At 41.0% G+C, this 26172-nt stretch overlaps 3 protein-coding genes across 7 annotated transcripts in view; 2 read left to right on the top strand and 1 right to left on the bottom strand.

Moving 5' to 3' along the window:
* The window catches only part of dab1b (DAB adaptor protein 1b), a 45495-nt gene extending 37675 nt beyond the window's left edge, over positions 1-7820 (top strand). Inside the window, exons 8-15 of one of the 3 annotated variants that reach the window (XM_086042474.1) lie at positions 1134-1199; positions 2151-2210; positions 3789-3836; positions 4210-4336; positions 4917-5537; positions 6491-6606; positions 6915-7019; positions 7315-7820. In XM_086042474.1, the coding sequence (XP_085898600.1) occupies positions 1134-1199; positions 2151-2210; positions 3789-3836; positions 4210-4336; positions 4917-5537; positions 6491-6606; positions 6915-7004 (1128 nt within the window). In that variant the 3' untranslated portion in view covers positions 7005-7019; positions 7315-7820. The remainder of the gene's footprint in view (positions 1-1133; positions 1200-2150; positions 2211-3788; positions 3837-4209; positions 4337-4916; positions 5538-6490; positions 6607-6914; positions 7020-7314) is intronic. The other 2 variants (XM_086042475.1, XM_086042476.1) reach the window with 2 other exon arrangements.
* Positions 7821-10458: 2638 nt separating this feature from the next.
* On the top strand, positions 10459-19471 carry c8b (complement component 8, beta polypeptide). 3 transcript variants are annotated; one of them, XM_086042471.1, is made up of 12 exons: positions 10459-10634; positions 10842-10989; positions 11756-11903; positions 12898-13039; positions 13115-13247; positions 14501-14698; positions 14766-15006; positions 15165-15293; positions 16111-16274; positions 18701-18854; positions 19127-19198; positions 19274-19471. In XM_086042471.1, exons 1-12 carry the CDS (start codon positions 10561-10563, stop codon positions 19426-19428), a joined length of 1758 nt encoding a protein of 585 aa, XP_085898597.1. In that variant the 5' UTR covers positions 10459-10560; the 3' UTR covers positions 19429-19471. The 3 variants fall into 3 exon arrangements, with proteins under 3 accessions (XP_085898597.1, XP_085898599.1, XP_085898598.1); XM_086042473.1 differs by lacking the exons at positions 18701-18854; positions 19127-19198; positions 19274-19471 and adding exons at positions 17439-17528; positions 17618-18632 and having other exon boundaries at positions 10464-10634; XM_086042472.1 differs by lacking the exons at positions 18701-18854; positions 19127-19198; positions 19274-19471 and adding an exon at positions 17439-18634 and having other exon boundaries at positions 10464-10634.
* Positions 19472-21172: 1701 nt separating this feature from the next.
* On the bottom strand, positions 21173-26096 carry c8a (complement component 8, alpha polypeptide). Its single transcript, XM_086042469.1, has 11 exons — positions 25908-26096; positions 25710-25821; positions 25209-25356; positions 24734-24881; positions 24108-24297; positions 23847-24029; positions 22710-22950; positions 22492-22623; positions 21991-22148; positions 21554-21779; positions 21173-21412 (listed from the first exon to the last, which is right to left on the bottom strand). The coding sequence occupies exons 1-11, from the start codon at positions 26015-26017 to the stop codon at positions 21261-21263; spliced, it is 1800 nt and encodes a 599-aa protein (XP_085898595.1). The 5' UTR covers positions 26018-26096; the 3' UTR covers positions 21173-21260.
* Between the last annotated feature and the right edge of the window lie 76 nt (positions 26097-26172).

Below are 26172 nucleotides of genomic sequence, written 5' to 3'. Positions count from 1 at the left end.
CATTTGCCAGTGCGATGTTGTAAAACCATATTTTTTTTTATGTTGATTTGTGTCAGTGTTCCAGTTTCTTCCAAAGATCTGCTCCCACCCAGAATTGTGATTCACCCCTCTTTATGGCTGCACTTGATTTTATGTTTTCTGTGTTTCCGCTCACACTGAATACAGACAACACTAACTCTTACTCTGACCAAACACCTCCCCAATCATCTGTTTGTTGCTCTTGAATATCAGCATTGTCATTCATTTTGCAGTGCTATTTTGAAGTTGGTTGACACAACTCCAGCTATGGGGCCAGGGACTCAAAGGACTAGTTCTACATTTTTTTTTTTTTTTACAAATCACACATCACACATTCTACAGTTAATAACTATTAAAGCATGCTTTTCATTGTATCAAATTTAGCCCTTTTATAGAACACTAACTGAAATACTGTACTTTTTCTAAAATTAGCACATAATTGGATTGCTTGTATATTATAAGACGTTATTGCTTTGTGACCTTTTACAATATTCTAAAGAACTACCAAATTGAATTAAAATGCGATATCATGGTGATTAGCTTTGAGAAATCACACAGTTCGTGTGGGCTTTTTTTTTAAAACTCACAATTGAAACAAAAACATGTTTCCTATCACTATAATTGAGAAATACATTTAATGTCAACTGAGCTATAATCCTTTCATCTGAGAAATGAATTTGTTGTTTTTATCATTTTTGCCATTTATTTAATTTGAGGTCCATAACATGACAATATGTAACACAGATCAGGCTTAATTACAAATTTTCAGACCTGGTTTCTGTCAAAGATGTCGAGCCTCGTGTTTCTGTTGACCTCCGGTTACAACCTCCACATTGCTATGAACTGCTACCTGACTTATTATACTTGTGCTCTTTCCCCTTCCAACCTTTTCTTTCTCTCCTCATGCCCCCACTCCTCTCTCTTCTGCTCCACTTTGTTTTTTTACACCCTCCCTGGTCTCTTTTCACTCCCCACTTGATACCACCCACACCCCATTCCCCTGTGTGCTCTCGTTTCTTCTCATCATGTGGCACCCTCTCATCATCTCCCTGTATTTTTACATGCAAATCTGCCATGTGTCTCCCCTCTCTGCACTTTTACACCTTGTTCTGTAGTACATAGTGTTTGAGGCTGGACACGAACCCCTCCGTGGCCCCCAGTCAGAGGAGAGCGTTTATCAGGTACAAAGACAAAGCATCGCCCCTTTTCTTCTCCCTTATTATATGCCCTGTGATAGAAGATAATAGTACTAACAGCAACCGGCTGTCGAGCTCATCACTTTGAGACATTTCTGCAGATTCAGGTTTAAATGTGGTGTCGAAGGGCCTTTGTTTTAAGATGAGCATGAAAATCAGTGAAGGAAGTTTGTGTTTGAGACGTCAAGTGAAAAAGCCTCACGTAGCATTTAAGAGGCGCAAGCACAGTCAAGGTCAGTTTCATCTATGCGATTCAGGCCTTGGACTTTTTTTTCCAGTCCATTTGAAGGAGCGGCTAGGACTTTAGGGACCTGTTGTATGGTTTAATCCGACACCCTCCTCCCAGCCTTCCTTCCTCTCTGCTGGTCTCTTCCTCCTCCTCTTTTTGCCCCTCTGTATCTTCCTCTGAAGATGAAAGATGCAGAGAAAGAGAGCGAGAGAGATTAATCACTTGCCATGCCATTTGATCTGGCAGTGAAACAAGATCAATAGACTTGGGGGGGGGGGGGGGACATAAGCAAAAGTTAACCAGCACAGGGAGCGAAGAGAGACGGGTGGAGAGGTTAAAAGCGACAGCTCGTTCTCGTGACTGGGAGAGAAATATTAGCTGAGGCAATTTCTTATTGTCAGATAAGCTTTACTCGTGCAGAATAACAATAGGCTTTCTTAATGCTCACCCAACATCCTCAGCCATTGTTTGCAATCAATATTGATTTAACTAGAATAGATTCAGCAGCACTACTGTAGAGTTCGCATAATCCCATCGCTACAAAAGATAAAATTACATAAGAAGTGGACTAAATCAAAATGGATGTAGTAAGCTTTCTATACTTTCGTAGTTTCAGGTCCTGACATTAAATACTCAGCCTGCTAATTAATAAGGAAAACAGTGTTGCCATGCTATTTACATCTGAATCGACCTCCAATCCAATGCAGGTCCCAACCAGTCAGCAGAAGGAAGGGATCTATGATGTCCCCAAACGCCATTTCATGACTGTAGGTGTTCTTTTATTTTTATTATTTGTTTCTATACGCCTCCACCTTCAAACCTCTCCTTAGGGTCCTCGTGAAGAAAATCTGATAGCTGATTGGCTGACCGTGGTCATGACATGCCTGTAATTCCACAGGACATTAGCGAGGCAAACTCCAAAATGCAGCGCTATTCAAAATCTGTTGCCAGTTGTGGCCAGATGGTCCAGACAAAATCAGCATGGCCTTTGTCTGGTCCAGTTAGCTGGGTAAATAAATACAAGGGGAGTCACTTTCATCTTCCTTCAGAGGATGACACCGTGAGGTTTGTCGGTGGGGTGTTGGTGCTTTGAGTTGCATGCAGTGTAGCCATTTAGTCTTCGTGTAGTCCACCATCAAGCTGCCCCTTAACGAGAAGTCTTTCATTTAAGAAAACACTGAAGGCACTTTCCTCCCAACCATTCAAACGAAAAAAAAATCCATTTCATCCATCATGCAGCGATAACCTCTCCAATTACTTCGAAAAAAAACATTTCTTTTAGTTTGCTAAATAAGAAAACTCCTAGCACAGCGCTTCTCTCTCACCACCGTTGTTGTGCTTTTTTTGCTCAGCATTATCAAACAGATAACCTGCCCCGGCCCCTCACTATCTCACTCATACAGCCCCATGCTAGTATAAGTAGCAGCGCCTCCATATCTCTAAGTGTTACTGCTTGTCTGTTCATTCAGTCGGAGCTTTTCGAGAGCCAAGCGCTCCCCTGATGTGTGTCAGTGCCTGCTGGGAGAGACCTCAGTGCACACTTGTTTACTTCTCTCCAAACTCAGAGCCATTCTGCGAGCCCTCGGTGGTCACAAAGTGCAAACTGTGAGATCCGTTATGTCAAAGAGGACATAAAAGACCCGTTTGCAAAGACACTGATTGCTGGGATGTCTCCCATGTCTTTCTTTCTTTCTGTTCTGGGATTCTTGTGTTTCCACATGCAGCGCTTTATTTACAGCATGCAAATCCTTGTGTTTTCTGTGCTTTTGTGGTGATTCATTGTCTGCTTATGCATGGCCCCAGTTACATTTCATGCAACGTAGCTCCACCATAGCTTCGATAATAGCCGTGCGGTCGTCCCCCCCGACTCCCTCCGCAAGGTCATCTCTGCTCATATTGTGGCCTTTTTGTCGGAGTCGGGTGTTTCCAGGAGCTTCTTCCCTCTTTCACTCCTCTGTCTCTAGTAGATCTGCTCACACGGTAGCATCAGCATTCAAAACCAGGTCAGACTCTCATAGGACGCTTTTGATTGGCAGACACAAGAATATCTAATCAGGGTCTGTTTTACAGAACTGAATAGCCCTTTACCCACTCAATTATAGCGAGCCACGAAAAGGCCCATTCAAGATCCATTTTCTGATAATGGAACAAAGGGATAGTAGTTTCTTTCCATGCACAGCACAAATGCCCGAGTGAATAGCTGTCTCACCCCCGTACCCCACCCACCGACTCCACCACCACCGTAGTCTATGTGGTGATGAATTCAAGATTGTATGACTATTGAATTTCAATTTCATGATGTGTCACTGTACCTTTTGCTATCTCTCCCTTGGTTCATTTCACAGAATATCAACCACTTCGATCTTTTCGGCGACATGTCCACTCCTCCTTCGGTTAGTACTGCTCACACAAAAGCAAACATCCTGTAGGCATACATGTTGACAATGACATTTTATTCCAACTGTATGTGCAGGAAAACAAATGATCAGATTAAGACCTGGCAGTTTTAGGGGTACATTGGGAGTGGTTCCAGTCCATCCCTTTTAGGCACATTCTGTTAAAGTTAACAATATAGTTTCTTTTGCCCCGAAAGATACAGGGTACATTTCAAATATCAAGGGTAAGAAAGTGATACCTTTGAGGGTAGCACTCTATGACACGCCACAATACAGTACTTATATCTGGGAGTACTGCTGGATAAAGACAAGTAAGCTGACTTCGGAGTGACTTTGATAAAGTTGTCATCCGTGCCATGTGCTCTCTCAGATGCCCCCTTCACCTGCCAACACACTGGACCCGAGCAGGAGCAGCCGCCAGCAGCAGCAGCAGCAGCAGCAGCCGCCCAATCCTGCTGAGATGTATGCCCCCTTCAGCCCGACCTCGGTGCCATCAGGTGAGTTAGCTGGACTGAAAAAAAACTGCTGTGTTGAATTTACTCCATTTTATTTTGTCAGGTGGTTGCACAAAATAAAATCATCTGGAACCAGATACATTTTTAAAGGAGATTTATAGTCTACATTTTTTTCAGTGTATAATGCATAAAACACAGCTGGTACTGATGCTAAACCTTGAAAAGCATGTGTTTTTTTTATTGTTTGTTTGATGTATTAATGCTGGAATTGAATGCACAGTGAGCCCTAACACTGATACTGGAGTCACACATTTACCTTTAACAAGACTGTTATCCAACTACTGAAGCAAGCAGCATTATTTATTCTTATCCATGGTGAGATAATCTATGAATTAGTCTAATTGATATTGGCTAAGTGTTTTCACAACTGATTATCATTTCGTTAAATGAATTGGACTAATGGTCTTCTGGAAATAAAACAGCAAAGCTGCACATGCAGTACTGTATTTCTTTCCTTGCAACACAAATTGATTTAGAGAGGTAATTTAGCAAGTTCCGACATAAATGTTCCCTCTTCTCCAGCTGTAATGTGCATCATTTCCTTCTCTCATTGCCTCACCAGGTTATATGACCATGGGCCCCGTGCAAGCATCCCAGTGGGCCCAGCAGTCGTTTCCTGGCCAGGCTCAGACATTAGCCTTCCCCGTGCAGGGGCCCCTGCAAGTGGCCCAAGTCCTGCCCGGCGGCCAGCCCCTCATCTGGAGCCAGGCCAACATTTTCCGAGCCACCCAGCAGCAATGGGCAGCCATGGCAGCGTACATGCCGGCCCAAACTGTGGGAGTAGGGGGCCATGCCATCCCAGCCGCCATGCTCCAAGGCTTGGTACCCATTACCACCATGTGCCCCCAAGCCTGCGACCTATCAGCCCCTTCCTCGGCCATCACCAGCCCGCAGCACACGGCCGACCCCGCTCTGCTTCAGAGGCAGCTAAGCCTGGGTAAAGACGGCCTGGCCATGGACTTGGATGCAGGGGAGGGCCCGTCGACGGCAGGGGCGGGGCCCAGCGGGTTGTCGGTGAGCAGGTGTGCGACCCCAGGCCTCGCGGGTGTAACCGACATCCTGGTCTGCAGTCAGCTGCTATCGCCCCCTGCCTCTGCTGCACTGGAAGACGAAGGCAGTGACCTTGATCTGTCCCGGATGACCTTGAGCCCCGGTACATCCACATCGCCATCTACTGAATCACGTGAGTGTTCTTGATTTTTATGCCTGCATGCTAAATCACATTTGCTCGTAAAAATGGTGCAGCTGTCTTTCTTTCTTTTTTTTTTTTTACCACAGGCACTGATACAAAATGTATAATTATGTAAAATATTTTCTGAGTTTGTTTGCATGTTGCCCTTTTTGTCATTGTTGTTCCAAGACCCAGGGAACCTTTGGCAAGATATTTGTTTACACATTAGCACGCGGTGAGGTTGAGCACACTTGAAGGGAAAAAAGCGGTGATGACATGTTGTAAAGGCCATCCAATGGTCCACCTGCAGATCTAATTTACAGCCACCTTTTTCTCAAATGAAACTCTATTCCAACCTTTCCAAATTTTTAATGTCACCCAACAGAGGACTAAAACACCACTTCAACATTCTCTTCATTATAGTGGAAAAAGTACCAAAAAAATAATCGGAAAAAAAATCAAGATTTGACTAATTCATTTTAATTTAATATTATCTAATCATGCTTCAAATGTGCTATTATTAAACCTGACCATGAATAAATTTGTAATGTTATACACTCGGCATCATAGTTTGAATATCTGTGTTCTATCCCAGCTCTTCATTTTTTTTGTCATGTCGACCTCTGCGCCCTTGGGTAAACTGTTCTGGCTGAAAAACTGTGTCTTTTTTTTCAAATTATATAATATAGAAAAGGGAGTAGATGTTTTTTTTCTTTTTTTGATGGAGTTCTGCTTGAATCCAATTAGATGTTGTGTTATGTGTCGTCCCTGAAGGACTACCCTATGGAATCATGAGAATAAGTGAGAAAAAGCACAGACACTTGATTTTCTTATTTATAAAGTGTTTTTACTACTACGTGACCTTGAATTGGAGGGAGCAGCAATGTGACTTTATGCTTTACATGCTTCTAAATGCATTGCACTTTTACTGTGTTTCTTCATTTAAAAACACTTTCACTTTACAGCATCCACTTCGGCTCCTCAACAAAGCTCTACATCAGACTCCCCCCCCAGCCAAGTGAGCAGCATCCCTGCAGACCACCCCCATGCTGAGCCCGAGGGCGACTCCAAGGAGCAATCGGTAAAGCCCCGAACCCTGTGGGGCATAAGGGGATTTGATTTAACAACTTAGTGTAATGTTCCACTCTGACATCCTCATATGGATGAGCTCAGTGATCTGATCTTGACTAAACAGCAAAGAGAATATTCTTTGATTAATATGGCCAAATAGCGTTGAGCACACCTTATTTATAGAAAAATGTCAAGTCAGTTCAGAAGCCAGAGATCAAAGATTATTTTAGTATCTTACATGCAACAACATGAAACACTGTTGTAATTTTCTAAATGTTCAGCTAGAAGTTGATAAATATGTAACCTTCTCTTTCATAGGACTCTGCTGTCACAAGGCCAACCTCTCCATTGCCCGGTGGAGCCAGTGATCCATTTGAGGATCAGGCGTGTCCAAAGGAAGACAGCTAGAGAACATAAGAGCGGGTATTTCACCATCTTGATTTATCTACCAAACCCTTTTGTGTCCTTTCTATCCTGATCTTTTCATCTCCCCTTAGTTTCTCAGTTACTTTATTAGCCTTACATTCTACATTATTCCTTTTGTGTGTATTTTCTTCACGAATGACTATTTTTCTCTCATTTGGAAACCTTAATAGTCCGTAATGCCTGTCTGCGTTTTCTCCCTGTCACTTGCTTCATAAAGGAAGGCACAATGTCGCCATCTAACGGTCAGATTTGTAATGACACCGAGCGTTAAGACGCTGCTCTTCTTCTCTAGGAAATGGAGGCTGTGAAAATGAAAACACAAACTCGAAAGAACTAAAAGGAAAAGAGACATGGGTGGGTGGCTATGAACATTACGAATGGATTACAAAATCTTCACTTTGTTTTTTGTTTTGTTATTGTTTAAGGCTAGTTGTCAAACTAGCTGGCCACATAATGAACTCGTCACCATGGTGAGGACTCAGAGCCTCATCCAATCAAGTAACCTTTCAGCCAGGAAGTGACCTTTCATCTTTGCCCGAAAGTGCAGCAGGAGGCAAACTGTACTTATGTCTGTGAGGATGACTCAAACGGCTGTGATGATGTTGCTCACTAATAAATATTTTTTCAAGAGGAGCAGCGTCCTAAATGTTTGACCTTCACTCTGTGGACCACCACCAGCAAAGACTGTGAGATGAACTGTGAGCTGATGGATGATGTTTTCATGGTGTCACCATGTCAGTCCATTCATCCATTTGCATGAGCAAACTCCATGTGGACTTAGCTGGCTCAGCTGCAGAGAAGGGGGTGGGGGGGGGGGACGGCGGGGGGGGGGGGTTGCAACTTTCTTTCAGGTCTGAAACACATCAATACCATTTGTGTTATTTTATTAGTCAGACAGTTGTTTGTTGGCATACAGCTCTTGGCTGTTGACAAAAAATCAGCAAAAAAAATGCATTAATGTACAAATGAAATTTGCCAAACTCTTTATTTTGTAAGGAAAACAAAAAGAAAAATTGTCCCAGCGCCCAGTCGTTAGCCTCTGTGCCATACAATAGCGCTCTTGGATGCACCTCAGCCTTTGACATCTTTTGCTCTTTTGCTGCCATTTTTCTTTTTTTTTCTGGAAAAAAAATGTCTTTGTTTATGTTTGGTTGGTGAGATAGGAACTGTGAATCTGTGTTACGTACTCAATCAAAATAAGGCCTGCTGTACCTGTGTCGCTCATTCATTTTGAGAAAAAGGGGTCCTGCACTTGAAGAAACTCAATGGCATAAGTCCACAAGTCTCTTCTTGTAATGGTCACGGGCCTTTTTTTTCTGGTAAATACATGACTGACTCCTATACATCTCTTTGTTGTTTTCATCTTCTGCTTTTTGGGAACACTGTATGTCCACCCCACTGGATCAAACCGCTGAAAGAATTTTATTTATGTCAATTTATAGAAATATCACTATAAACTGCTAGAGTTACAATTTAAAACTGTACCCCCTGCTTGTGTAAGAAAACATGAAATAATCCAAAATATTTTGTAAATTTTATTTATGGATTTAAGAAATATGAAAAAGGGGAAAAAAAGGGACTTTTGTACATCTATTCCCCCATACACTGTACCTGTGCCACTGTTAAGTCACGAATAAAATATCATGTGATTGCCAATTTACTTTTCTCTTTGGTTTTCTTTTCTCTCTCACTTTTTACAGTGTGAGCAGTCATTCCGAGTCTTGTGCTAGCCTTGATCTAATGTAAGAAATTCTTGTTTATATTTTGCTTGCATGCTCTTTACAATCAATTAATGTACCAAGATTATGATATAACAATTAGGGCTCTACATTTTTGTACAGGTATCAGTACAAGGCTCACTGTGCGTGTTTTCTAATTTGCCAGACCTGTCTCCGCCATGATGATTGAATAAGCACAGCAGAGTGAGTGTTTTTGGCAGAGTGACAATTTGGTGGCAGGGTGTCAATCTAAACATTTGCCTGCTCAGACCACATCTAACACTGGCGCAGGGTAGACAGCTGGTCTATGTGATATATTTCATTCATAACTATGTGAACAGCCTTCATCAAAATGTATTATAGTAGTATATTTGTTAAGTCAGCCCACTGTGCAGCACAGCTGTGGGAGAGGGGGTACACAAACGAACAGGGGTGGGACCGGTCTCCAAGTGCCCACTTTATGGCACAGATGTGTTTTGCGAGCTGCAATTAAAGGAAATGAAAGGAGCTGTTTTGATTGCCCATGATTGTAACTGGCTGTGACCACTCCATCAGCGGCGGAGCTCTCCATCCAGCACAGAGGTGTCAAACTCAAGGCCCGGGGGCCAGATCCTACCTGCCAAATTATTTTATGTGTCTCGCAAAAGCAAATCAAACGTGTCAACTTCTATGATGCTTGCTAAAATCTGTATCGAATTGTAATATGTAATAAGTAACAACGTTGAAATATTGCAAGCATTTTCTTGCTACCAAACCTCTTACAGCAGTAACTGGAACTTCTAATTTCAAAACTAGTTATGCATCAATGTGTTGTGTTGCCTACTGTGTATCTAATAATATGAGGAAGCGATGAAACATTTATATGGATTCACTTTCATAACTGCCCTCTGAGGACAACCATAAGGCTACAGTGTTGCCCATAACAAAAATGAGTTTTACACCACTGCTCTAGCACATATTCCGGCCTTCGCTCATCTGCAAACTAACATCAGATCTAACCTGTCTCTGCCGTGTATGTTTATGCCACACACTATGCAGGATTTATACGCCAGTTACAAAAATAGAGCCAGCTTAGTATTAAAAGGAACTCTGACTGTACTTATGATTGTTCTATGTGATTATTTGGTTGTTAGTAGCACAATAACGATAAGATAAAATTGTCAAAAGTAATTTCCATATTTATTTATAATTTATATTTATTTATTTACATATTTTTTTTATAAACTTTATTCATACATATGCTGACATGTTTTTGCTTTTGAGAACTAAGTCTAAAAACAAGACAAATCAGTCCCTCTCATTGTTTTGTTTTGTTTTTAACTATGGGACTTAGCAAGTAGCTACATTCGTGTCAGTTCTCTGAATAAACAAAGAGTCATAGGATTGTGTCATTCTGTGAAAAAGTGAGGCTAAACAAAGATTAAAGGCCAACCGTGCGATCGATAAACATTTAACAAGTCACATGAATGTACTGACTTACAAAGTGATGTTTTTTCCATCATTGCTCTTCTTAATCCACAGTGCGTGTTGTCTGTTTGTGTGTGATGAAATAGCATTGATAGAAAATGTACAACGGAAAGTTGGTCATAATGATAATAATCTTTGCATTTATAAACATTAAACATTCTACGTGTACTGAAACATAGAAATACAGTTCTCTAACACGAGCAGGCTGAGTGACCCAGGGTCACTGTCCTTGCAGGTACTGAGGTGTTGTGAACTTTTGTATTGTGCTCCACCTCTATGCATGATGGTGATCAGCGTGTTTACTTAGAGCTTAGCATTATCATCTCGCTGTTCCCTAGCTGTCACAACATCCCATGATGTTTTCTGCATGTGGACTCACTTTGCACTACTGTCTGCTCACATCTTCACTCACCTTGTTGCTTTCAAGGTAAGATGCTTTCAAGTGTATTTTCAGTTCTTGATGCAGATTACCTAAAGTTTTGTTTGCAGGCATACTGATATACAAAAGGCTAACGTTTGAACACTAAGGAAGCTAATCCATAAAACGATTACAAATTCTATACAAAGTTTGTATTACTTAAATTTAAAAGAAAATAGCTTTTCACACACTGTATACATATTTTATATGTCACAGTACAGTTGATACCACATCAGCCAGCAATGGGGATCTGAGAGTCCGTGAAGCTCGCTCAGTTGGTGGCCAGGCACTGGTTCAGCCAGTAGATTGTGTTCTGTCAGAGTGGAGTCCATGGTCACGTTGTGACATTTGTCAGGGAAAAAGAGTAAGTACAGTTATAACACAAAGATAAGAAATGGGACTGAATCGCAAAAATATGCCCTAATAAAGAGTATTATAAACTCAATTTTGATTAAAACTGCTATCAATACTGCTAGTCATGTCAAAATGCACTGTAACATGAGAGACTCACAATAAAATATAATGCAAAATAAGCACAACCCTTCATATTCAGTTACCATGTATATATTAGTATTTCAAGTGACCAACATTTGTGGCCCAAAAATGTAAGAACCTAAATTAAAAAATCTGTATGTTTAGAGGCTAAATAAGTTAATTATTGTTCAACCTCTTTATTAACACAAGTTTCTTTATTAAACCATCAGGCCCTGAAATACATACAATACAAGCTTCAAAATTGTCTGAGCTGATGCTCTAACATTATTACATATCACAAGAGTAGGCAATCTGGCGTCACCATGGCAATAACATGAAAAATGGTGAGTCCTCTTCAACAATAACAAAAGTGGGCTGTATTATTAAAGACAACATAGCACATAGACACCAGATTTAGACAAATATATAATTTAGATCAACTGATATTGTTTTCTAGCACTCCAACTCCATTTCTCCACTTTAAAAGGGGCCAGATTAAAAGGTTTGACATGACAAGGTGAAAACAGCCCACTAATGCGATTTCAGCTGTTATGGAACCCTGGAGGCCCCTTTAAGAGCTCCTCTGCCACCTCCGCAAAGGATTTTCCTGTCTTTCTCTAACTGTGTTTCTCTCACTCTCTGTCAACTGCACGCAGTACCGCTATGCCAAATTGAGCCAGCCATCACAGTTTGGAGGGGAGCCGTGCCATTTTCATGGCAGGGAGGAGGAAGGCTGTGAGGTTCCAGCACGTTACACCTGTAACAACATTCCACTCTGTGAAGGTTTCCTTTGCAGCCAAACAGGCAAGTAACACTAACCGCTGAGTCGCATTCTGAGACATTCAGTCCCATCATATGTGGTCTTCAGGTTGACCTAATTTTGTCCAACAAACTATATTTGGTAGACTTAACATGGACAGAACACATCTCACTATACAGAAGTAGAACCATATGTGATTTCGCCCAGCCAGTCAACAAAGAAAATTGGAAAAGAAAAATAGAGCTAGTATAAAATATATTCATCTGGTGTAAATTATTGCATCATATGATTACAAAAAAGATTTTTAAAAAATAACAAAAAAAATAAAAATACAAAATTTCCAATCCTACAAAGCCTATTGTATATGGAATACCGTGGCACTTGTTCTCTGGTGATGTTGGTGGCTAAAGTGCATGAGGGGAGCAGGGATGTAAGGCAGGAGTGCAGGATGTACTCAAAAAATTGTTTTATTAAAAAAAAAAAAAAAAATTTAAAAAAGCATGTGTAAAAGCCAATACAAAATTAACAATGTCCAAAAAAATACACCCACCTCCGAAGACCATGGGGAAAACATGAAAACGTAGGCTAAGTGACTCGTGACAGCAACAATGGACCAACAAATATTGAACTAAAGACAAGAAAACTGACAAGAGAAGGCACACCTTTACAAAACACATTGGTAGACACAAGGAAAAGGGCTAACGAGAACAGGCGGGAATGAAAACCAAATTAGTAGACATCATGAAAAAAGGGACACATGGAAAACATGACAAAACTCAAATCTAATCAAAGCAAGATCAAAAGAAACAAGAATTACAGTATATACCCCAAAACTTGACTCTCAATATATATTTGTTGAGACATATTAAATCTCAGCGTCCTCAGTTAAAAAGCTGAAAGCCCACCAAGTATATATTACAGTACATATCTACAAGTTTAAATGACTTCACAGGGAGCTGTTTCTGTACAATCAAATGAAAGAAATGCTATGTTAAATACCTAAACCTTACTCCATGTGGTAACATGCTCTCCCTGCAGGTCGTTGTATTCCAAGAACGCTGCAGTGTAACGGGGAGGATGACTGTGGTGACATGTCAGACGAAGCAGGATGTGGGACGAGTCAGAAGCCCTGCAGATATGAGGCTGAGGAGTACTGGGGCATTGAGAACCTTGCCAAGGGGTCAGCACACGTTCCAAGTATCGTATTTCTCCAGTATAAATCTTGGTCAATATTTTTTTTGTGTTTTTTCTTTAGAATCAACATCATGAACAGCAATTTGGAGGGAGTTGTTCTTGATAACAGATACTATGCTGGCAGTTGTTTGCCTCACTACATCCAAGATGTTCGATTCAGGAAGCCTTACAACTTGCAGCAGTACACTCTGCAGGTACACTAAGCTAGCAATAACTTACAATGAACTTACAATTGTCATACTCGGGTGTCAGGAAGTGACATGGAGGACCCAAAAACAGCAGGACAAGACGGGATGAGGGTTCAGGTAAATTTAATGGACTATGACGGATATGGCTGGACGTGACCAGAGTAGGACTGCTGGGCGAGACCGAAGAAGCAGGGCAGGGCGAGACCGGGGAAGCTGGGCTTGACGTGGTGAAACATAATTATACCAGACTAACACTGCGAGACTTCACACCGGCAAAGACACTGACAATGACCCAACAAGGACTGAACAAAAACTAGGAACTTAAATACAGGCATATTCACGAGACAACTAGAAACACGTGGACAAAGCACACAAGGTAGGAGGGAGCTGATTAGCTAACACCAGGGAGTGGAAGGAACACAGGTAGACATAAAAAAATTATGACGAGACAGACAAAGAAACACTGACAAAATCATAAAAAACAAAAACAAACAAACCCAAACAGACCAAACATGACAACAATAGAGGAGTCCAAATCAAAGGTCTTTACGCTGGCAATGACCTTGCTAACTCCTTTATAAGCTGCTAAAATGTATTCCACGACTTACTAACATTCATTTATTTGTTTAATTCTTTGTTAGTTTTATTTGAATCATACTGTAACAAATAATAACTTGATTGAACAACAAAACATGAGTATTGAATAGCAGGTAAGACATGTAACTGGTAGGTAACAAATCGAAATGAATTTGCATAGTGTTTGGTTGCTTACACTGAATAAAAGACTTTTTTACAGACTGACCTGCTAATTTTCAGATTACTTCTTATTAGGGTGTTTATTTTCCAAGATTTCGCAACTCTATTCATAACTAATTACTTGTCGCTTGTAACAGAGTTAATTACACATGCATTGACTGTTGCAAATGGTAGTGTCTAATGGGACCTGCATGATCAGAGATTTAACAGATTAGACCAGTGTAGGGTCATAGCTTTAACATACCAAATAATGAAAAAAAGTATTTACAGTAAGTATTTTTATTTTTTAATAAACTATTTACAATCACACTCTAACCACAAGAGCCAATTTTCATTGTTCATTATAGGCTTTATCAATATCTCAGTATTAAGTACACATTTTTTAAAGTATTCTTATTAGCAAAACTTTGGCTGCTAAACATCTTCTGACTTCCAAATGTGACCGACCAGACTGTTGATAATATCCAGTAATAAGGCACCATAACGGGAACATTTCTTCACAGACAAAAGGCTCCTATGATTTCTCTCTGGAGGCTTTTGAGTCGTACTCTGACTACATGGATCACACCATTAAGGAGCGGATGACGCAAACCATCGTTTCCACCGGCTTTGCTATTCCAGGTATTGTTGAATTTGGCTACAACCACAACAAAGCCAAATACTCCAAGTGGGTCCAGAAGATTCGTCGAGCCTCCGGCAAAGTGAGAAGTCTAAATTGCAAAACCACTTTAGTATTCTTGGAAGTAAATAATACAATTCAATCATCAGTCTTACAGCTTCATCAGGGCCAAAGCTGAGCTGGAGTTGTCTCAGTATATGCTCAAATCAGACAACTTGATGCTGAGCACGGAGTTTCTGCAACGCCTTCGCTCCCTGCCTCAGTCCTATGTTTATGGCGAATACAGGCAGATCTACAGGGACTACGGTACACACTACATCACAGAGGCCGCCCTCGGAGGGGAGTATGAGCACACCATCATCCTGGACAAAGAAAAGCTTGAAAAGACAGGTAATGGAGGCTAGTGGTCACCACAAATGAAGCTTCATAACTGGGGTTCGACCATGGTTCGACCTTTGTATCAGTGCACTGGAATTAACCATTCATTGGTCAATATATGGAGAGAACAAGAAATGTCAAACTCACTAACAGAGTCTTTATTTCTCTAGATTATTCTTTGACGGATTATAAATCATGCACGCAGTCAGGATTTAAGGTTGGCGCCAACATATATGGCGTTTACGTATCTGTGGGCTATCAAGGTGGATCCTGTGATGGTCTCCTCAATGAGATGGGAGGTAAGATTTAATGTGAACACACTCTACACTCTCGGCCAAATTCACAAAGAATGGATTGCTGCTGCTGTTCAGCACCTTTAATTTCACTTGATTTGCACCGACAGTTAGCTCTTTGCGTCCTAATCACAAAGAATATTGTGCTAATGACATACCAGTACAAACACACCCACAAAGTTTGACAGCTGAGTGCAGTTTGGCCCTGGCTGCAATAAACCACACATGGGTTGTACGGTATGTAATTCTGGACAACATGTCTTGTACAAATCAGGGCATTCCATCACATTGGTCAGATGAAACATTTCGTAATGCGTCCCCACACAAGCAATCCCCCCCCCCCCCCCCCGCCCCCCACCACCAACACCCCCCCACCCCCCGGTGATCTGTGTGTAGGCAGGGACAGCTCTGCCTTTCATAACAATACCTTCTCCGTACTACCATGATAAGGCTTGCACAGAGGAGTGCCAAGATAACATCATCTTTCTTTAAACGTTATTTGTTTCACTCAAACCGCGTGTGGCTATTAGCGCTGCTGCTTGTGAATTAGACGTTTATCAATGAGGCTCATTTGATTCTCTGCCAAATGTACGCATACTACCACATTTAAATATGTGCAAATAAAACCAGTGCACCAAGACACATTCTGCTTGGCAGTGTAGTTAGTGAAGCCTTACACCATCTGCGCCTGCTTTGTTAATTAGATGCTATGTGTTTGCTCAATTTTTATCAATTAACGCCAAAGACCATGCAGTCCTTTCGGGAATTTGACTTTTTGCTTTTAGGAAGATACAGTGCATTCAAATAAACTGTGTTGTTCCAGAGGAGACCTCAGATGGTAGCATGGTGGAGGACACTGTGGCAGTGGTAAGGGGGGGTAGCAGTGAATCCATCACTGCTTTGGTATCCCAGAAGCTTCCCTCCCCACAACTGATGAGATTATGGGGTGAAGGAGTGCGCTTCAACCCAGACTTCCTTCGCAGAACGGTATAACACTATTTATTCACAATATATTTACGGCTGTTTTTTTTTTTTTTTTTTTTTTTTTAATTGTGTCTAATTATGGAAATAACAGGGTTTAACAGCTACTTTAGAAGGGGCGTTTTGAGTGGACTGGACACTATTTTCTGTCCATAGAATCTGGTTTTGGCTCATTAGAATTGAGGTTCCACTGTATTTCTGGAATGCAGCTTTAATTTACAGCTATCAAGCTATCTCATCAAAAATAACAGGAGTACATAGTTGACATTTTTAAAGGGGAAGTCAACCAAAACATTTTCTTTTCAAGAATATGTTCTATGCAGGTCCACAAATCAAACACGGCATTCTGATTGATATTGTGTTTGTGGAATATGAGTTAAGCAGTGAAATCCACCCATTTTTGTTCATCTCAGGGAGCGACCACTTGCTGTCGACTGAAAATGACATCACAGTTGCTCAAGGCTCAGATAATGACCAATCATGGCTCATCTTATGAAAAACAGGTGAACTGTGATTGGTCGTTACCTGAGCCCTGAGCAACTGTGATGTCATTTTCTGTTAACAGAAGTGACAAAATGGCTGCCCCCTGATATGAACAAAAACGGGTGAATTTTGCTGCTTAACTCATATTCCACAAATTCAACATTAATCAGAATGCCGTGTTTTGTCTAGTGGAGGCTCATAGAACATATTTTTGTAAATCTTTTTTGGGGGTTGACTTACGCTTTAATTGAATTCTTGCATAAAATTGTCAGTTAGTTGGATTCTTACTCTGGAAGTGAGTTGATTTATCACTACACACTGCTCAAAAATATCAAATAAAGAGAACACCAATACAAGACAATGTAACTCCAAGTCCATCACTTTTCTGTGAAATCAGTCTGCCAGTTAGGAAGCAAGGGTGTTTGTAAACCCATTTGACCCGCTGTTGTTCAAATAGAAATGAGAGGCAATTACCACAACTACCACTACAGTAGAGTGGTTCTGGAGATGGTGTGCATAGACCATTTCTCTGCTGCTTTCTGGTCGCATTGCATTTTGTCAGTGCCCCACCCCTGGAGGTACAATGAGGCAGTGTCTACCACCCGATGAATTCACTCAGATAGTGCTGCTCATCCAAGATGGCACATCAAGCCGTTGCAAGACGTTTTGCTGTGTTTCCTGGCACAGTTTCCAGAGCATGAAGGAGGTACCAAGAGATGTGGAGGGGGCCATAAAACGGTAACAACCCAGCAGTAGGACCGCTACCTCCTTCTTTATGTAAGGATGTACGAGAGGAGCACTGTCAGAGCCTTGCAAAATGAGCTTCAGCAGGCCACTAATGTGCATGTTTCTGCTCAACCGGTCAGAAACAAACTCCATGAAGGGGATATGACGGCCCGATATCCACAAGCGGGGCCTGTGTTGACACGACTGGCATTTTCCAGAGAACATCAAGACCAATAAATTCACCATTGGCACCCTGGAGAACGTTACCCAAACTGCAACATCATCCAGCATGACTGGTTTGACGGTGGTCCAGCAATGGTTTGGGGAGGCCTTTCTTTGGAAGGCCACACAGCACTCCTTGTGCTAGCCAGAGGTACCTTGACTGCCGTTAAGTACAGGGATGAGATCGTCAGACCTGTTTTGAGACCATATGCTGGTACAGTGGGCCCTGGGTTCCTTCTGATGCAGGACAACACCGGGCCTCATGAAAAGTGTGTCAGCAGTTCCTGCATGATGAAGGGGTTGATGCTATGGACTGACCTGACCCTTACCCAGACTTGAATCCAATTGAGCATATCTGGGACATCAACCAAAGACTGTCCAGGAGCTGACTGATCCAGGTCTGGGAGGGGATCCCTCAGGACCCCCGTCTTATCAGGAGCATGCCCAGGCATTGTAGATACAGGCACGAGGAGGCCGTCCACACTACTGAAACCTCGTTTTGACTTGTCCTGAGGAATTTCCACTGAGTTTCCACTTTTATTTTGAGTAAGATTCCAAAACTAGAGCCCTATGGGATAATACATTTTTTTAAATGTTTTTTTTTTCTCAACACTTTCCAATGTGTGATTAATAAAGTGGTTCAACTGAAACATTTCCTTAATTTATCCCTAGGATGTATTAATTTAGTGTCCCTTTATTTTTTTGAGCAATGTATACAGTATAATTTTGCATTTTAATTTCCAATTTTTTTAATGGCAATATCTGTTGATTGTAGACTTCATTAACCAAACTCAACACATTTCGAGAAAAAGTGGCTCGCGTTGTTAGCAGAATTGGCATAGTCCCGCAAGTCAAAGCAGCTGGTTTGATCAGAGCCAAGTTTGGGAGTAAACAGCAAAAGACGCCAAATGGAAAGTGTTCCAAATGAAAACACAGTCAAGGTTCAGTTGATGAAATGTTCCAGTTGTCTCTAATTCCAAGAGTCTGCATTTCCTCATTAGACCCGACCTCTGTATGAGCTGATCACCTCGAGAGACTTCACCCATGACACCACCTTGAAGAGAAATCTGAAACGGGCCCTGTTTGAGTACTTGGAAGAGGCCAGCTCATGTCGATGTGCTCCATGCCGCAATAATGGAGTGGCTGTACTAAGAGGTACCGCATACTGTATTGGTCATCAACTATTGAGCTGTATCTCGCAATTGGCGCTGCATGAGACATGGTACAGGCAAATCTTACAGTTACATTCGTACAGTTAAAATCTTAAAAACACATCTCATTGGGGCGCATGAAGTTCTACACTGCAACCTCATTAATAAGTATGCTGATAAGCATGCTAATTAGTCTAAAAATACAGTAAGTTTCACATAATAGTTGCAATGGTTTTGGATCGAATGCTAAAAATACATCATCTATATTCTCAACAGGCACCAGATGTGACTGTGTGTGTCCTGTTGGCTACAGCGGCCATGGCTGTGAGGTCACGCACAGACAAAAAGGTTAGCTCATACATCATTAGTATTGTTACTCTTGGAGATGTTGACACAGTGAGACATGATGATATCATCTGACAGACATCGCCATCGATGGCAGCTGGAGCTGCTGGGGTCCGTGGTCCTCCTGCAGTGGAAGAGCAAAGACGAGGAGTCGCCAGTGCAACAACCCGGCACCCAACAATGGAGGCCTGCCATGCAGAGGCTTGCAGCAGGAGTCCACTGAATGCTTTTAAAATAGCCCAACTTGCACAGATGTATTAAATTGCCATCTGAGAATGCTGTTGAATCTCTTTTCCCTCCTGTTTGTCCCTACAATTAGCATTTAAAATAATGATGATTTTAATAATGAAATCATTTGATGTGTAAATGCTCCATTGGTAGTGTAGTGCTTCATGTAATTGCCTTTTTAGCTATCTGGCATGGATTTCCATCAAATGCTAGACTCCAGCCACTGTCATTATTGTGAACAGGATCCACATAATTAATAGGTAGCTATTGAGTACTCACACACTTTGTTTAAGTATAAATACATGTACTTATGTAAAAAAAATGACTTTGGTAAATTTACAAGTAACATCATTTTTACTGTCAATTAATAGTGATTTTGACAACTTGTTTTTTTTTTTTAACCAAAAGCATATATGCTTTCATGGTATCAAAAAGGGGCGGCACGGTGGTCGACTGGTTAGCACGTCCGCCTCACAGTTCAGAGGTTGTGAGTTTGATCCCGGCTCCGGCCTCCCTGTGTGGAGTTTGCATGTTCTCCCCGTGCCTGCGTGGGTTTTCTCCGGGCACTCCGGTTTCCTCCCACATTCCAAAAAACATGCATGGTAAGTTGATTGGATACTCTAAATTGCCCCTAGGTGTGATTGTGAGTGCGGATGTTTGTCTCTGTGTGCCCTGCAATTGGCTGGCAACCAGTTCAGGGTGTCCCCCGCCTACTGCCCAAAGACAGCTGGGATAGGCTCCAGCACGCCCCGCGACCCTTGTGAGGAGAAGCGGTACAGATAATGGATGGATGGATGGTATCAAAAAGACACATTCACATAATTTTGCTAATGTTGTGAACTGACTAACAATAAATTACAAAATTAGCTAATGATGAGTGAAAAAAATCATTCTTTTATGTTTTTTTACCAATCCAGACAGAATTTGCGAATCAGCCAGAAGCTGGTGGTTTTTAGGCTATCGCAAGACACAGCACATTCAAAACAAATCATTCTTGGAGCTGACAACATCAAATAACTCTCTTACTTAAAGGGGAAGTCAACCCAAACATATTTTTTTCAAGAATATTTTCTATGCAAGCCCACTAGTTGAAACAAGGCATTCTGATAAATACTGAAACGGCCCTGTTTGAGTACTTGGAAGAGGCCAGCTCATGTCAGCAATTTCGGAAGAAATTACAAGAATGGCCCTCCGTTATGCAAATTACAGTATGTGTAAGATCATATTTGTAGAATCTAAAACAGCTTTTCTTATTGTGACAAACTCACTGTTTCTTTTGCAGCAAAATCACAAAATGCTAAGTGTTTGAACAGCTACTGTTCAAAATCCACCTAAGATCATGGCGAGAAAACCAAAGATGTGGTCAGGGTTTTGTAGTGGTATTATGAGAAAACAAATAACCACTGACATGGACTGAAGTCATCATGACAGCCCCAGAATGTATTTCTGTATATTTTGCTTTGTTTTCACACCACACAAACAACCAGATTGCAAGATCAAACAAGATATGTCCTAGTGAAGTGGCGCTAATGCAAAAGAGTGCTGCACCACTCGAGGTAGAGTGTGGGTTTGGTGCTTTGCTCCAGGGCACCTCAACAGTACTCATGAAAAAGACCAGCATCTCTCCAACAACTAGTTCCCATTAAACCTCCTCAGCGGGACTCAAACATTTACTGTGCATTCAGTTTCTAGCGAAATCACAATTACAAATTGTTTGATTCAAGCAACACAACTTCTCTCACAATAAAATTCATATTGTGTGAGAATTATTTATTTTATTTGAAACGTTTACAGTGAGGACTTACAATTACACAATTGCACTATAGCACATGTTACTTCAACAGCGCTGAGACTGAGAGGAGGAGCCTAGGCACGTAGCTCCGCCTCCAACAGGTGGCGGATTATTACAGGCCCGAGTACGCTGTTTCCTCCCTGATGTACAAGCAGACCAAACTCCCCAGCAGGACCACGACCCGTCCGTTCCAGTTCCTGTTTGCAGAATGCAACTATTCATCCAGTCAAAATGTCATCATTTAAGTAACTATCATATTTTTACAAGAAGAACAACATTATAATAACGTGAATAAGACCCAGTAAAATCATACAAATCACTGCTTCTTATTGACTCACCAGTTCGACGAGTGTCCTCACAGGCTTCTCCTTGGTAGCCTGGTTTACAAATGCAGCTGCAGGATGTACCAGTGAGCACAGGGATCCCATTATGCCTGCAGGGGGCGCAACGACAAGCGCTGAACTGCTGCTGATACTCTTCCAGTCCCCTCTGGAGGTTGGCCACTCTGGCTCCAACGTGATCTGATGCTGTACTGAGGCGCACAAGCTCATAGATTGGCATGACCTGGCTCGGTGTGGAGGAGGCAAAGCGGGGAAAGCAGAGATCGAGAGAGATTTACCTAACGGTTCATTACATCAAGTGTAGCATTATATATATTTTTTGGACAGGATCCATTACATGAACAAAATTAAGCAGATTCAAATGTTGGCTCAGTGACAGCATTTTTCAACACACACGTATTTTGGAGAGTTATTGCAAAATGTAGAGGTCCTACCTCATGTTCAATGACTGTTGGGTTGTATTTAAGGCTTGCCCCCCACTTACGATAGGTGTCAGGATCCCTGATAACCAACAAGCCACTGCTGGTGTCTGTGTAACCCCCCTTCACCAGCGTGATAACGTCCTTAATTACAGCGGAACCTCTGTCTGTGACTTTAGGCAAAAGTAAAACAATAAAATGGGGGGGAAAAGTCACATTGGGTTTTACAGCAACACAGCCAAATAAATACAAATAAGTGTTTCACAATCTTATGTCAGTTCAATTAAAAGAGGTAAAGTTGTAGATTATGAATTTCAAGCGGGTGTCACTAATGCACATTTTGAACTTCATTATTTTGTGTGTAACTATGCAATACATTTCTTTTCCTCTTGTGTTTCCTAACGTATTCTACAGTATGCACATTTTAACTATCAACAGTCTCATTGCATTCAACCTCTGATTTAGCACTTTTGTTTGTCTTGCTTAGGGATTTCCAACATCCAGTGCCCCACTCACCATGTAATAAGGGTCCACCCTTTTTACATAATTCGCCCCCCACGGAGAGATCTGCCTGTCCATAGCTTCCGATTGGACTGCTCAAACCAATAGAGGCACCTATGCATGAACCAGCCTGTTTCCATTCAAGTTCTGCAAAGGGATACGTAATGATAAAAAAGTTCACATCAACATAGATACGCTAAATAGTTTACTTCAAACAAGAAGGCCCACCCTACTTGATTCAGCCATGGATGTTTTGTTGACCACCACCACATATTCCAGCGTTCCTCCCATTGCTCCCTCAGTGACATAGTGTGTGCCAAATGAGTTGAAGAAGCGGGAATACATGCCAAAGTCATATTGCTCTGGGAGTTCCATCAGTGACAGGTAGAAATCCTCATGGAGCATCAGCCTATTACTTCTCATCTTGAAGTGAGCTGTTTCCACTTTGGACCAAAGACGGATGAACCCAAGGTCCTGGCAGCAAAAATGAATCATATGTGACACTGTTTAAGGATAACAAGGCTATATACAACTCCCTACAAGCTATAGCTAAGCATACATTGACAAAACATCTTCGCACCCAAGACAATGTAGAGTCTCCAGTTATTAACGCTCATGTTTTTGGAATGTGCAAAATTAACACAGAAAGGCCGGATCTCAGATTCAAACTACCAGCCTCAGACCTGTGAGGCAAATGTGCTCACCACTCATCCACCACGCTCACAGTAATATGGATGTGAAATACATGTTTATTCGGTGGACCAAGAAGTAGTGTTTGCGTCGCCATGACAATCATAAAGATGCACTTCTCTTCATTATAATACAGTGTACCATGCAAATGATGCTGAAGTTGTTTTTAATCGAAAATTAAGATAACCATTTATTCCTTAGGTAATAATCAAAATTGAATTCAACTGTCACCATCATAAAACTTCGATTAACTGTACAAGCAACATTTTAAATAATAATTTACCATTCCTAATTACCATACAAGCAATGTTTACTGCTGAAAAATAAAATTTGAAAATTCCTGACAGACACATATATCATAGATATATATAAGTTTTGACTGTCTTTTGAGGCATATTTTTCCACCTTGAGCATTTTTGATTTAGGAGATTCCACTGTACATATAGCTGGCATTGGACCGACCTCTTGTTGCTATTATTACTTTATTTTTATTTATTTATTTATTTATTTATTTATTTTCACAAATCGATATTGGTCATCCCCAATGACAAATTACTGACCAATGTAAATGCCCTTTTTTTTTTTTTTTCGGGGGAAGGGGGTGATATAATAATTATGGTATTGCTTGTTTTACTTGATGTTGTGCATGTTGACTTGTAAAGCACTGCATATTACAGTACCTGGCTTTTATGCTGTGATATATTCCTTAGAAACTCAGCCTCCTTACTTCCACTCAGTCCCACTTGCACATAATAGATGCCGACCGAGACACCCGCATTGGAGGATCTCATCGTTTTTCTTGCGTTTAACAGGCTCACCACGTTACTGTAATATTCCTGAGTGCCCTCTGATGTAGCCTCTGCCTGCAAAAGATAAACTTGCATTAACATGTATCAGCTCAGTCCATCTGGTAACCCGCACACCACAATAAATCACATTACCACAAAGCGGTAGGCATGGTAGTTGAAAGGTTTCCTGTAGTTTTTCTCATCTTCATTGTAGTGCAGGTTTTCACAGAATGAGTCATAAGTGAACTTTCTCCATTCACCATTATACACATAGTCACATTTTCCTCCAAAGAACTTTGGGTCCAGTACATGATCCACAAATTCTCCAGTCAAAGCATTGTAGCTGAAACACATTACAACATAAGACACAAGTATGTGTTCATTTTTAAACATTGCAGGTAATTATGGCCAAAAACCAACTGTTGACCGTATGTTTAAGCAATTATGTACATGTCTCTAAACGTCCTCAGCCAATACGAGTGTCTGTTTGATTTATGCTTGCCAAGACGTGTGGAACACAATAGTTTTAGGAAATGACTGCACATTTTAAAAATCATTACCAGTAAGTTGTGTACACTTCAGCATTTTTCAAAAGATTAACATCTTAATTTGGAATAACTTGGCTATGGTCCTAGAGCTGTAAACAAATTGTTTAAAACTGACAGAAAGACCGGGTAAAATGTTTTCTTTTCTTTTCTATTTTTGTTGACAGTAAAAATCATGCTTTGATAAACATCTTAAGTGCCTTGTTTCATTTACGTTATAGTAAGAGTGTTTACCCCTGAGTGCCACGCTCAGCACCAGGAATGGTGAGGAGGGTGGAGCACTTGTCATTCCTCCGGTTGAAGTCTTCACAACCCTCTTCATCTGAAAAATCATCACAGTCTGCCTCTCCATTACAGCGAAGGGACTGGCTGATACAGCGGCCTGGGGCAGACAAGCAAAGGAAAATATGGTTCATTAATCATCCATTAAACAAGAAATGTGCAATGATTGGACCTAAAAATAGCATCCTCATAATTATTAGACATTATGCTGTCTTATAATACAGGAGAAGAATAGCATCTCTGTCAATTCCATGACAACCACAAATCATCTGCACTATAGTATTGGACTACATCTTCAGCATCTGCTTCAGCACTCTAACCTGTTTTTGTCTGTAAACAAATGCACATTAATGTTGTTTATTTGGTTTTTACTGCAGTAAATATTACTTATGCTTCAACTTGAACTGTTGCCATTGATAGAACTTGCCAGTTTCTTTACAGGTGAAGCTCTCCCCACAGTAATCTGGCACCAAACACTGTGCAGTTGCTGTTGGACATGCCAGCGTTTCCCACAGCGTCTCGAAACAAGGAGTCCCACCAAATTGTGATGGTTTCTCCAGATATCGGAAACGGAACTGAGACAAATAAAGTTAAGGAAGAAATAAAGAGGTTGAAACGGAATGTTCTGCTGGATCAATGTTAAATCTTCATTGTGTTCACTTTTAAGATGATATCAACAAACATGATATCAGTAAATCTGTCATTCCAATTTTCAAAAATGTTCTCTTTTTAGGAGATTACGATAGTACGAGTCATTATTCCATTTGGATTTATTGACCCTCATCCAGATTTACAATCAACTGCAGCAATTAACTTTTAAGCAAACGTACAGAAAATATTTACAAGTGATTTGTTACGGCTGTAGCTGTTGTGAAATGCTCTATACAAATTGTATTGTATTGTATTGTATTGTATTGTATAACTGTACCTTTTGGTCTGTGCAAGAGTTACATGGTGTCCATGTTGACCAGCGCCCCAATTGGCAGTTGACAGGTATTGGTTTGTTTACAGCTCTAATCCTCCTAGCAGCACCACTGGTCCTGGAAAAAATATAGAATCTCAATTCCATTTCGTTTACTAATGATGTGCAGAATTCATTAAAATCTTAAAAGAATGCATGCTGTACCTGTTATGTGCTGGTATCCATTGCCTCCTGTACGCATTCACATTAACGTTGAAACTGATTGAAAGGTGCAGCGTGAACAAATATAAGAGGAAATTAATTGCACTCCCCATATTAGGCTAATGTTGAAGATGAAAATGGAGCGTCACAGAACAACTGTTGTCATCCTGGGGGTCTTCCTACCAATGCAATCTTGACTAACCACGGTGAATCATTGATAAAGAGTAAACAAAAGCTCTTACAACATTTGGGAAAGTTTAATCACCTC

Source organism: Filicampus tigris, chromosome 10, assembly GCF_054856515.1.
Source record: "Filicampus tigris isolate MCC_2025a chromosome 10, RoL_Ftig_1.0, whole genome shotgun sequence".
Classification (NCBI taxonomy): domain Eukaryota; kingdom Metazoa; phylum Chordata; class Actinopteri; order Syngnathiformes; family Syngnathidae; genus Filicampus; species Filicampus tigris.
This window is presented reverse-complemented; position numbering and strand designations above follow the sequence as displayed.